We start from the raw sequence: 12,911 nt of genomic DNA on the forward strand, positions 1-12,911 counted from the left end.
AAATAAAAATAAATTATTAAGATTTTTAAAAAATTACTATCTTAATTATTATTTGTACCTATCAGAATAATAGAGGTACAATTTTCTGAATCGTTAAGAATCTTTAATTAAATTCTTAATGAAACTCTTTCTTTAAATTTTAGAAACTAGTTTTCTAAGATATTTAGTAGTAGTTAATTAAACTTAAATTTAAGTTTAATTAACTACAATCACAAGAATAAGGAATACTTAGTAAGGTCATGTATCTATAAAAAACAAAGTAGACTACAGAAGAAAATACAATAATGAGTTATAAAGAAAATACAATAACAAAGAAAAAAAATATCAGATGTTATCAAACAAAGAAGAATCACCTTCTCCAATCACGAACAAATAATAAATTCTAATGTGCTGTCAAATAGGCTATTGACAAATTTTAAAAATGTAAAAAAGCGACAACAGATAGTTAGAGAACCTGAAAGATACGTAGAATAATTGAAAATAACACAATAAAATACCAAAGAAAGTTCACTATCGAGAAAGAAATTGCCAAAACATCTCAGATTTCCAGAAAAAACAAAAAGACAGAAGAAAAATACCTGGACAGAAAAAACAAAAATACTGGGAAATGATGAAAGAAATGACATATATATTTATATAACCAATGACACTCCCGGTAACATAAGGATTCCAACATGGGATCATACATATAAATCGGTTCAGCTGTTGAGCTGTTATGATGGTACAAACAAATAATGTACATATATTAAAAGCCTGATTTTATACCTGGTTTTAGTTTGTCGTTGCTAACGCTAAGCAGTATTTCCAGCTGCACCTTGCTACAGCAACTTATTTGTATGCTGTGAAATAAGTATAAAAGTTTTGAACACTTACTTCTATGATCTTATGTACTTTACTTAGACTTAGAACTGTATAGAAACTACCCCACTTCGCTACCCAAGTAAATATTCTATTCAACTGATATAAAACATGTTTATAGTTTTATTTTTATTTTCATAAGGTTCTTTTTATTGAATTCTTCAGAAAAAACTGGATAAATACTATGAAAAAGCAAGATTTCATAGATGAAGAATTCAGGGCTGCTAGTTTATATACATATATAAACTAAAAACTTGGCACAGTGGTCAGTATTTTGAATTTTGTAAAAATTTAAAAAATTATATTTATATATATAAAATATACAATATTTCAGAAGAAGGTAACACAATTGTAGATAAATTTAATTTTTTTTAGTCTAGGAGGAAGGAGTTAATAAGAGTATAATAAAGTGGGATAAATAAAATTGCTACAATGAATAATTTATAACTAAGATTGCATTTTATATAACATTTTGATGAATAGATAGAATTACCTGAAAGCTCATTTTAATTTATAACTTTATAATAAAATGAAAGAAATGCATTAAACTTATAGTATACACAAAATAATATATTGGATAAAAGAATGGTTTTAATTAAGTTTCCCATTTCAGTGTCCCAGTCTGATAGCTAAAAAGTTACTTCACCTCACAATAAAATGTATGAAATATAAACTTGACCATTAATCTAATGAACCGTTAATCTAATTATAATGTTTTACATAGTAATTTGAAATTAAATAAAATATATTCGTTGATAAAGTAACTTTTAATGGTTTATTTATTTTTTTTTTTATAATTACAAATAAAATTTACAATATTATTCAAATTTCAAATATACATGTTGTTTATAAAATAACAGATTGTTATATAAAATTTTGTTGAAGCTTATGATTTCAAGTTTTGATTTTATTTAGTAACAATATGAAAATCTAAATAATCCAAAAAGATTCTCACTTTCTTGTATTTTAAAATTACAAATACAAAACCTGATTAAAATGTATTTAAAATCTATGATTAAATCAAAAGTTAGCAAATATTTTAATTAATTTTTTAACTTGATCATGTTCTTAACTCAACTTATATCATGTCCTAAAAGAAACTTTTTTTCAGCCCCTCAAAATGTTGCATATAATATGAATTATAGATCATTATTAATGTATAACTGTTTAAATTTTAATCTAAATTGTTACAACCATCTTCAAAGAAAACTAGTTAGTGGTCTAAAAATCCTACTGCTAATTGAACCAAAACATTTAGAGTCTAGGTTGATAATCAATACATTATGGAGAGACAATCACATAGTTAAAATTTAAACTACACGAATAGTTTATCATCCATACATGAGAGGAAACAAACAATAATGTAACGAGGTGCAAATAATTCTTATTCTATACATTACACTACATTTTAGAATGCAGAAGAAATTATGAATTAGTAAATTATAAAAAAATTTTAATTAAAAATTAAAAAATATTCTTTTGTATAGCCAAAATGATAAAAATTATCATTAAACTACAACTCTTGACAATTCCCTACAGCTTTTAGAGGAGCTGTGCAATAGAGATGTAACCCGATTATATATCTTTACTTCTGTGATAATCTACAAAAGTCTTCAAGGATACCTATTTTGGTTATTAAAATACTCTTTGAATGTGTGAAAAACTGCACTTACTTCAGTAAATCATAGCACAAAATATTCAAATGTAATTCATTTAAAACTAGATAGGAAATAATCTCAATGAGAGAAACAACTAACCATTGAAGCACAGTATGACAAAATCAACTTTTTCATGTTAAAATTTCACGTCTATCATTTCCTACTAGAGATATTAGCAAAGGAGAGCATTGGTTACTTTTTAACCAGAGGTGGAGCAAAAAACTAACAAACAGTGTGTCTTAAGTTTTGTTAAATTCAATCAATGATGTTTTCTTATAAATAGATTTTTCATATATATTTACTTGTAATCGATGTTCAATATAGTCGTAGCAGTAAAACCTTTCATAAATAAAATTTAATTATTTTATTCTTTGTATCTTAAAGATGATTTACTGTGTTATGCATAATTCAATGTTTGTTGTTTAATTATAGTCATCAACTCATATAATCAGAATGATTGGGCATAAAACTTATTAGATTTGTTTTGTAGGCACTAATTCATTGAATTTTTTATTTAATTCTTAATTTCAGTTTTTAGTGAGTTTTTATTTATTTGTTCTTTGCAAAAGTTTCACTATTCTAAATGAAAGATAGATAAAGCATCTATACAAAAGTTTTCATGGAGAACTTCTTTTATTTTACACTAGCTAACCCGACAATGCTTCCCTATTGCTAGATTTGAGTGTATATGATTAAATGAACACAATTGAAAATTTGATAAAACATTAAAAAACTGAACATTACGGAACTTCACAAAATTTAACTTTTCACTTTATAAAAGTCAGAATGTGAATAAATCCAATTGTCAAAACAACAGCGCTACCTATCGGATATAATTCAGTAGTTGGTTCAAAATACCCCTTACTTTCTTTCTAATGGTCAGATCGAGGATATCAATACCTTCTCTTGACAATGTGGACCATTTTTCAAAAAACCGTGTGTAAATCAGTCCAGTAGTTTTCTAGTCTATAGCACACACACATATGAACACTACTTTATATATATATATATATTCAGATTTGGCTTAACTTTTTTATTGAAATTTTTAAAGATTTTCTCATAACTAGCAAGAGTAGGTAGTCAGCTTACAACAGAGTTTACTGATGCCCTATTGCAGGACAAAAAGAGGCAGTTTCCCTTGTTTAAATTCAATTTGGCACTATTTTCAAGTTAACTCCATTTAAGCATATTTGATTGGTTCAACTAGCTTATTTGTATATCTACATTCAAAAGCAGCAGCAACAGCCAAATGGCAAGCATTAAATTTGTGTTGTTTCTCTTTTTATTTAATTTTGTTTACATACATGCTAATGCAGATAATTTTTTTATATAGTAATTGTAATAATAATATTTATAAGAATTTATAATATTTATAGAAAAAAATTGCATATCTGTTGATTGTTTTGAATATAACAAATACCAAATTAAAAATTTTTATGGACATGTTGGAATAGGATCACATGGGAAATGAGGGATTAAGAAATGGGAAACAAACAGATACTGTATTATAAAAGTTGTAAAAATGTAAATAAATAAATTTATTTTAGTTTTCAGTATGTCTGTTACATTCGGTAGATTAATTATTTAAAAAAATCCTACATAAAAGAAAACACTTACTAAAATTTCTTAAATTTAAAATAATTTTTAAATGTGATGTGACACCACATGATTGTTAAATTACAATACACATTTTTTGCTGTACTTCATTTAAACTTACTTCATTTGAAAGTGAAATTCGATCCTCCAACTCTTTAATAAAGTGGACAATTACACAATTGTTAAAATATTAGTTATTAAGATCAAATATTTATACAATTATTAATTCAACCATCTTACATGAAATATTAGGATAAAGTAAAAGTCCCTTTATTGCTCTGTAAATAAATCTATGTCTTAAATATGTCTGTATATAAATATATGTCTTATATCTATATAACAGTATAGTTTTTTTAATTATTATGATGTAACCATCAACAAAATGAAAACATAAACGAAAAATCAGCTGTTTCACCAAATCCGATGTGGACACCACATGACTTACTTGTACACCTATTAGATTGAATGCCAAACACGCATTTTTAAAAAATTAAAAGTACATAAAATTTTATTTTATTAATAACTTCTGATTTTTTTTCATATTTTTTTTTTTTTTTATTGTTATTATTGGATTATTATTTATTGTATTTTTTTTTTTTTACAATCAGAGATTAATAATTCATTATCTATAAATCAATACATTTAAATTAAAAAAAAAAAAAACTTTAAAAATAGAAAGGAGATAAATTTCTGATACAAATCAATGTGCCTTCCCCTTATAAGATCCAAATATTTCATTAATTAAAATTTCATTTGGTTACAACTCTGGAACTAATGAGTACCACTTATGATACATTGTTGAAAAGCTTTCAATGAAGGCTTATAAAAAGTCCAAAATCCAAATTATTTTTGATTTTGGGCTTTTTTAGACTTTTTTGATTCAGTCGATTCCAATCAAAAGGGGAAGTGCACAACTAGATGTTACAACAGTCCTAAATCCAAAATTTCAACATCCTATGGCTAATCGTTTTTGAGTCATGCGCGATACGTAAGTACAGACGTCACATCGAAACTAGTGAAAATGGATTCAGGGAAGGTCAAAATGGATATTTCCATTGAAATCTGAAAACTGAAATTTTTCGTGATCACAATACTTCCTTTACTTCATACAAGGAAGTAAAAAAATAATTTTTAATTATAAAAAAAATATTTTTTGGATTGTAACAAGCAGACAATGTAGGAAAATAGATTTATTAACATTTTTTCATGTTTTATAAAACAAGATTTGTTTGTTAACCTAATAATTATTTTATTCAGGTAAAATAATAATCAGCAAACATGAGATTCATTTTATTTTGCTAAATTCTTATTACAAATAATTTAAAATAAAGATTTCATTTGCATTAGGATATGTGTAAGAAAAAAATAACATAGAGACAACATAGAAGTCTCTCTGAGTCTTCATAGAAGTCTCATAGAGGTTTGGTTTTTTTTTTTTAAAAAAACCAAAACCTCTTGATTATGAAAATGAACACTCACAACTTGGTTGCTGTGACTAGTTGTATTAATAGGCTGCTTGAACCAACAAAAAAATTTTAATTAGTTTACTTGGAAATAGGGCCTTGTTGGAAACTGCCATTTTGGATTTAAAGGAGATAGGACGTCCCCTCCTATCATCCTGTAAAAAGACTTTAATAAACTCCATTATAAGCAGACTGCCTGCCCCATGTAAGTCATAGAAATTCCAAATGATGTTTAATAATGACCAAAGTTAGTATTTTTTTATTCAAACTGTATACTCATTATAGGAGCCTGTAGTACCCAACCTTTAAATAGCAAATTTTTAAGCGTTGGACTTGCCTTTCTATCCCTTTAAAAACTGAAGTCAAATTAAATTTATCCTTACTTTTCCTAAAGACTGCTTAGGGAATAACTATGCTATTTATTCAGGAAATGGGAGAATAATTAATAAAGAGTAAGCAGTTTCATTTATATAGTTCATCATGGTTGTTTCTCAATAGACATCATTACTGATTTAAATGTTGCTCACATTCAGAATGAAAAACTGAAACACTAAACCAATTAATTTTACTCTCTAAAAACCTCAAAACACTACAGAACTTCATAATTAATATCCATGCAAAAGTTTAAGTTTCTGTCCATTTTGGAAAAAAAAATCTATTAAGTCTATGCTTATCCTGTTTCACTCTTTTACGGATGAAAACGAGAAGCCCCAATTATCTCTATGTTGTTATTTTCAAAGTTGAAAATAACAAAATAGTGGATATGTAGAAAGTTAATGTTTCACACTGTTACAAGAAGGGCTTTAAGATAGTCAAACAAAAATCATTTTTAATGACTGTAAGGGATTTGATTAAGTAGGAGCTGCCAAGACTGGAAGAGATGGAAACTTTAAACCTGGCAGTTATGTTCACTTATGCACTTACCACTATAAAATTTTTTTTTTCTCTCGCCTCCAAAAAATGTATCCTTCACTGACTCATTTATCACTATCCAACTTTTTCCTGTCATTATAGAATTGAAATTTGATATAGTTATTACAATGGGGCTTAGAAAAAGCAAGCAAAAATTAATATCTTGTGAGAAAATTCAAACACTGGCTAAACATTTGTTTTTGTACAACTCGATCAGTATTTTTGGTTCCCAGCACAAGCACAACTTTGATAATTTTAGTGTACCAACACAATTTCATAGAGAACTCTTCATGAAATTAAAGGAAATTCATTACATAATGATGAAATTAAACCATCTACTCCCATGGACTTCTCAATTAACTCTCTGCACCAGGTCATCAATAATGACACGACAGTTACCTACTCCACGCCACATCATGTATTTTTGTATGGTCCTATTTAAATGTTCTAAACCATTTTCTTACCGTTCCATCTGACATAGTATTATCCTCATACACTTCACTAATGTATCAATGAATTTTGGCCGCTTTCATACATCTTACATTTAAGAAATCAATTACTGCATATATTTCACAATTGGCGTTACTGTCTATACTCATAGATGTTTTAAACATGCACAGGGAACTGTAAACAAATAGTAACAATCACGTAATGGTATCTGTAGCAAGCCAATAAATGTAGTTAATCAATACATATATGGCAACAGCCGTGCTACAGCAGATGTATACCAAAACCATACTTAACTCATATACTGACTTACTAATAAAAATTATCTTCATATTTAACAAGATTATTTACTTAAAAAATGTCTATTGAATTAATGTAGGAAAACTTATGATAAGATATAAGAAGAACTCTATAAAAGAAAAATTTCAAAATTGTTCCATTCAATGAAGAGTAAGGCAAACATACATAAAAGAATACGTACAAATTATTGACTTTAAATTTTTTCAAAAATCAAGACGATTTTTAAGAGGAATTATTATTATGTAATATTACCACCACACCTTCAAGACAGAGCTGTCGTACATCTGACCTTGAAGGTTTCAAGGCTGTCGTACATGAAGGTTTCAGGTTTGATTACCAGTTACGCTGGGAATTCACTTGTTACATTCATAATTTAATTATCTACATATTTTGTATACATAAAATTTTTAATTTTATTAAGCTTATTTCTAAGTACAACATTTCAAGTTTTCTGTGATGAATTAATCATTAAAAAAAAACTTGGATTTTACACTACTACAAAATATTTAAAATATTTTTTCTTTAAATAACGTTTTTGTTCTATGGCCATTGCCTCTAAATTAATGCTAACAGTAATCAAATTATTTTTAAAGTGTTTATGACTAACTTTTAAAATATGTTGAAATATTGCTTCTAAAAGATCTTTCTTAATATTGTATGGCCGGAATATGGCTAGTCATATCATTTATTATTGGCATCTATAAATTTGTGTTACATCCAGGTGTGAATCTACATGAAAAAATTCAGAGATTACATACCTATGATTGTAAAAAACATCATTCTCTTCCTACTCTAGTAAATACACCTGCACACAGTTAGATAAATTAGAGATGTGTTAATTATTGATTTATTTAATATAATAATAATTATTATTACTATAACATATTAATTTAATATATATAATTGTAAGTTTAGTATTTCTTAATAGATTAATTAAATGTTGGGTTCTGTTTATTAAATTTCCTTTCCAGTACTGCTTAATTTTAAGTGTCCTGTATCATCTTGTGTATGGAGATAGAAGGTGTTCGTGTAAGCAGAGTAATTATGGCAAGAGAGGTAGTTTTCACATTTCATGTACAAAAAAACCATTGGCTAATGTATGCAGTACTTATTTCAGAGTAGTAACTCTGTAAAGGCTTTCTGGAATCAATATTTCCACTTATTTTAAAATCTATTGAGTAAATTTTGTAAAGTATTACTGTGTTTCAACATCCTAATCAAATTCCAATAATAAGCAATGAAACTACACCCAACATTCAGTTGTTTATTGACTTCTACAATGTACGCAATTCTATTACCTGAAGTATGAGATTGTAAGGAAAGAGGTTGTATAGTACAGTTGTACAGTTTTATCTAGATTCATTTTATTATTATTTTTTGTTTTTTTACTTATTCATTATATAGGCACCACATCAACATTTACTTCTACTTATTTCAGTAGGGTAAGCAAACTTAGGCGGAATAAGTAGAACTGGCAGGAAACCTTGGGTTTCAGACGATATATTGCAGCTGATGGATGAACGAAGAAAATATAAGAATGCTAGTGATGAAGAAAGGTAAAGGAACTATCGGCAATTAAGAAATGCTATAAACAGGAAGTGCAAACTGGCAAAAGAAGAGTGGATTAAAGAAAAGTGTTCAGAAGTGGAAAGAGAAATGAACATTGGTAAAATAGAAGGAGCATACAGGAAAGTTAAGGAAAATTTTGGGGTACATAAATTAAAATCTAATAATGTGTTAAACAAAGATGGTACACCAATATATAATACGAAAGGTAAAGTCGATAGATGGGTGGAATATATTGAAGAGTTATATGGAGGAAATGAATTAGAAAATGGTGTTATAGAGGAAGAAGAGGAAGTTGAGGAGGATGAAATGGGAGAAACAATACTGAGATCTGAATTTAAGAGAGCATTAAAAGATTTAAATGGCAGAAAGGCTCCTGGAATAGACAGAATACCTGTACAATTTCTGCGCAGTGCAGGTGAGGAAGCGATTGATAGATTATACGAACTGGTGTGTAATATTTATGAAAAAGGGGAATTTCCGTCTGACTTCAAAAAAAGTGTTATAGTCATGATACCAAAGAAAGCAGGGGCAGATAAATGTCAAGAATACAGAACAATTAGTTTAACTAGTCATGCATCAAAAATCTTAACTAGAATTCTATACAGAAGAATTGAGAGGAGAGTGGAGGAAGTTTTAGGAGAAGACCAATTTGGTTTCAGGAAAAGTATAGGGACAAGGGAAGCAATTTTAGGCCTCAGATTAATAGTAGAAGGAAGATTAAAGAAAAACAAACCAACATACTTGGCGTTTATAGACCTAGAAAAGGCATTCGATAACGTAGACTGGAATAAAATGTTCAGCATCAAAAAATTAGGGTTCAAATACAGAGATAGAAGAACAATTGCTAACATGTACAGGAACGAAACAGCAACAGTAACAATTGAAGAACATAAGAAAGAAGCCGTAATAAGAAAGGGAGTTCGACAAGGATGTTCCCTGTCTCCGTTACTTTTTAATCTTTACATGGAACTAGCAGTTAATGATGTTAAAGAACAATTTAGATTCAGAGTAACAGTACAAAGTGAAAAGATAAAGATGCTATGATTTGCTGATGATATAGTAATTCTAGCCGAGAGTAAAAAGGATTTAGAAGAAACAATGAACGACATAAATGAAGTCCTACACAAGAACTATCGCATGAAAATAAACAAGAACAAAACAAAAGTAATGAAATGTAGTAGAAATAACAAAGATGGACTACTGAATGTGAAAATAGGATGAGAAAAGAATATGGAGGTAGAAGAATTTTGTTATTTGGGAAGTAGAATTACTAAAGATGGACGAAGCAGGAGCGATATAAAATACCAAATAGCACAAGCTAAACGAGCCTTCAGTAAGAAATATAATTTGTTTACATCAAAAATTAATTTAAATGTCAGGAAAAGATTTTTGAAAGTGTATGTTTGGAGTGTCGCTTTATATGGAAGTGAAACTTGGCCGATCGGAGTATCTGAAAAGAAAAGATTAGATGCTTTTGAAATGTGGTGCTATAGGAGAATGTTAAAAATCAGATGGGTGGATAAAGTGACAAATGAAGAGGTATTGCGGCAAATAGATGAAGAAAGAAGCATTAGGAAAAATATAGTTAAAAGAAGAGACAGACTTATAGGCCACATACTAAGGCATCCCGGAATAGTCGCTTTAATATTGGAAGGACAGGTAGAAGGAAAAGATTGTGTAGGCAGGCCACGTTTGGAATATGTAAAACAAATTGTTAGGGATGTAGGATGTAGAGGGTATACTGAAATGAAACGACTAGCACTAGATAGGGAATCTTGGAGAGCTGCATCAAACCAATCAAACGACTGAAGACAAAAAAAAAAAAAATTAATGTTTGTTCTTGTGGACTATATGGTGCTGAAATTAATTTTTATGATTTATGACTGAGCTTGAAATTTCATATTGGACACTTGCAACTGTTTATTGTGTATTACTTATTTTGGAGGTTCCTTAAGGACTCCCTTATCACATGTTTTTGTCAGGAAACTTACTTTATGGCTCCGCAAGAGAGCCAATTGTAATTGTTATTGAGAAAAAAAATTAGATAAAGTGAAATGCCCTGGTTTACAACAAAAAAATCTGCTTTATTTTTAGTAAATGTACTTACTCAAAGTAACACTAGGTAGCATTGTTTTCGGATAACCTTTTCTACGAAACAGTTTTGTTTGTTATTTTTTAACCTCCGGGACCACCGTTATGTATTGCTTCAGAGGAGAGGATTAGATGAACGATTTGTAACGTGTATGAGAATGCCATGCCCTGACTGCGACTCGAACCCAGGATCTCTGGATGAAAGGCCGAGACAATACCACTCGTATCAAGGAGGCCGGCTACGAAACAGTTTAGGCGCCAAAAGCGTAACGAATAAATCAAAAACATAACCAATAAATCAACTGTTGGGTTTCACTCTTGTTATTCTATTGGAAATTAAAGTTGAAGTTTAGGTGATTAGTTTTGAAGCCAACATTGTATTATCTGAACATAAGTTAAATTTTTATTATGTTTGGTTTAAATTTTTGACCATGGATGATACTCGCGATTCGTTTGGAATAGTTTCTAGATGTCGTTTTATTTCTAATGGAATTAGATGTTTAAAAATAAAACATCATTTAAGGTTATTTATTGCAGTTCGGCATTCGTGTTATGTTACAATCTTTAATTGTATCGATGAAAAAAATAAAGCGTTGTTTAAAGAACAAACTGTAGAAAAGGTATGTTACAAATAATTAGTGATGTACTTATTTCAGAATGTATATAGAATATAACATGTCTTATTTAAGGGTTCAAAATAAGTTTAATGTTTTACCCAGGTACTTATATGATTCAAATTATTTTGAGTTACTTGGTAGCATGAATTGCAATTCTTGTATTCATAACTATTATAATAGACATAACTTGAGTCATTATCCTAAGAAAATTAATAATAATTAAATTACTAATTCATTTTAATTATATTTATTTTCTTTAGTAACTACATCCACATATTACCAAAAAGGAATTTTGGAGCAAGTAAAAAATTCCATGAACCTTCCAGATTAAAGACATTGTTGATATCCTAATATATCAGTTGCTAAATATCTTAATTATTCTTGTATAAAAGTGTTTTTTTCAAATTTGACATGTTTTTGCTTGACTAATGGCAGATGTAATCTAAATACTTATTTTATAACAACTAAAACAGTGCAGTAGTTTCATTTATTCTGTTACACTTTGCAAACAGGATTTCAATTAATATCTCTGTAGTGTAGTACAAGTGAAGAAGTTTTGCATTCCTATATTGTACTGGTTTACATCAGTTGAAATTTTTTGTTGGTAATATATAAATAAACATACTTGAAAAGAAAGGCCAAACTCTGTGGCAGACCAATAGATTCTTGGCCTTTAATCTGGAAGCCCCGAGTTTGAATCCCAGTTACGCATGACATTTTATTTTTTAATATGCTATAAAAGTATCGATTTTCATGTTCCCATACACATGTTTCTTTGTAAGCATCTGTGATGAATTAATTCATCAATAAAAAAAGGAAATTTTGCCAATGCTTGACTTAATGCAAAACTTGTGCTAATGCAACCAGTCAAAGTAATTTTTTGAATAAATCTCTAAGAAGTTGAAAATGATTTGTTCAATTTTATAACAAATTTGAAATTTCTAAATAACACTGCAATGATCCAAAAGGTAAACTTTAAAAATACACTGAAAGAATGAACATTATTGTAATCTATAGTTTTATCTGTAGGCTCTGAATAAAACTGCAGATGGGATTGCACAGTTTACACATAAGCATTATTACTAATTGACTAACCGTACCTTTCACTTTATTGCAGTGTATTATAATAACCATTTCTTACAAACATTCCATGCTAAGTTAACAAATGCAAAACTGTCATTTTCTACCTAATCTATTTTTCCCAAATCTGACCAATTATTGTGCATCTAAGTTTTTTTTTTTGAATGTAAAGGTTGACATTTGCTGGCATACCAGTAAAACTAAAATGTGTGTGTAAACGCTTGCTGACATCTAAGTTGCATGCAGACATAGATAAAAGCCTTTCTGTTTACTAAAATGTTATTTTATACTTATGTAGTCATATACCAAAACTTTCTGCT

General features: G+C 28.5%; 1 protein-coding gene across 2 annotated transcripts in view; it reads left to right on the forward strand.

Annotated features, from left to right (window-relative positions):
* Window positions 1-10,956: 10,956 nt before the first annotated feature.
* Window positions 10,957-12,911, forward strand: part of LOC142320388 (uncharacterized) — a 31,230-nt gene continuing 29,275 nt past the window's right edge. For both annotated transcript variants that reach the window (XM_075358094.1, XM_075358095.1), the window contains exon 1: window positions 10,957-11,514. In XM_075358094.1, the coding sequence (XP_075214209.1) occupies window positions 11,326-11,514 (189 nt within the window). In that variant the 5' untranslated portion in view covers window positions 10,957-11,325. The remainder of the gene's footprint in view (window positions 11,515-12,911) is intronic.

The sequence above is a fragment of the Lycorma delicatula genome, chromosome 2 (genome assembly GCF_047948215.1).
Source record: "Lycorma delicatula isolate Av1 chromosome 2, ASM4794821v1, whole genome shotgun sequence".
NCBI lineage: Eukaryota > Metazoa > Arthropoda > Insecta > Hemiptera > Fulgoridae > Lycorma > Lycorma delicatula.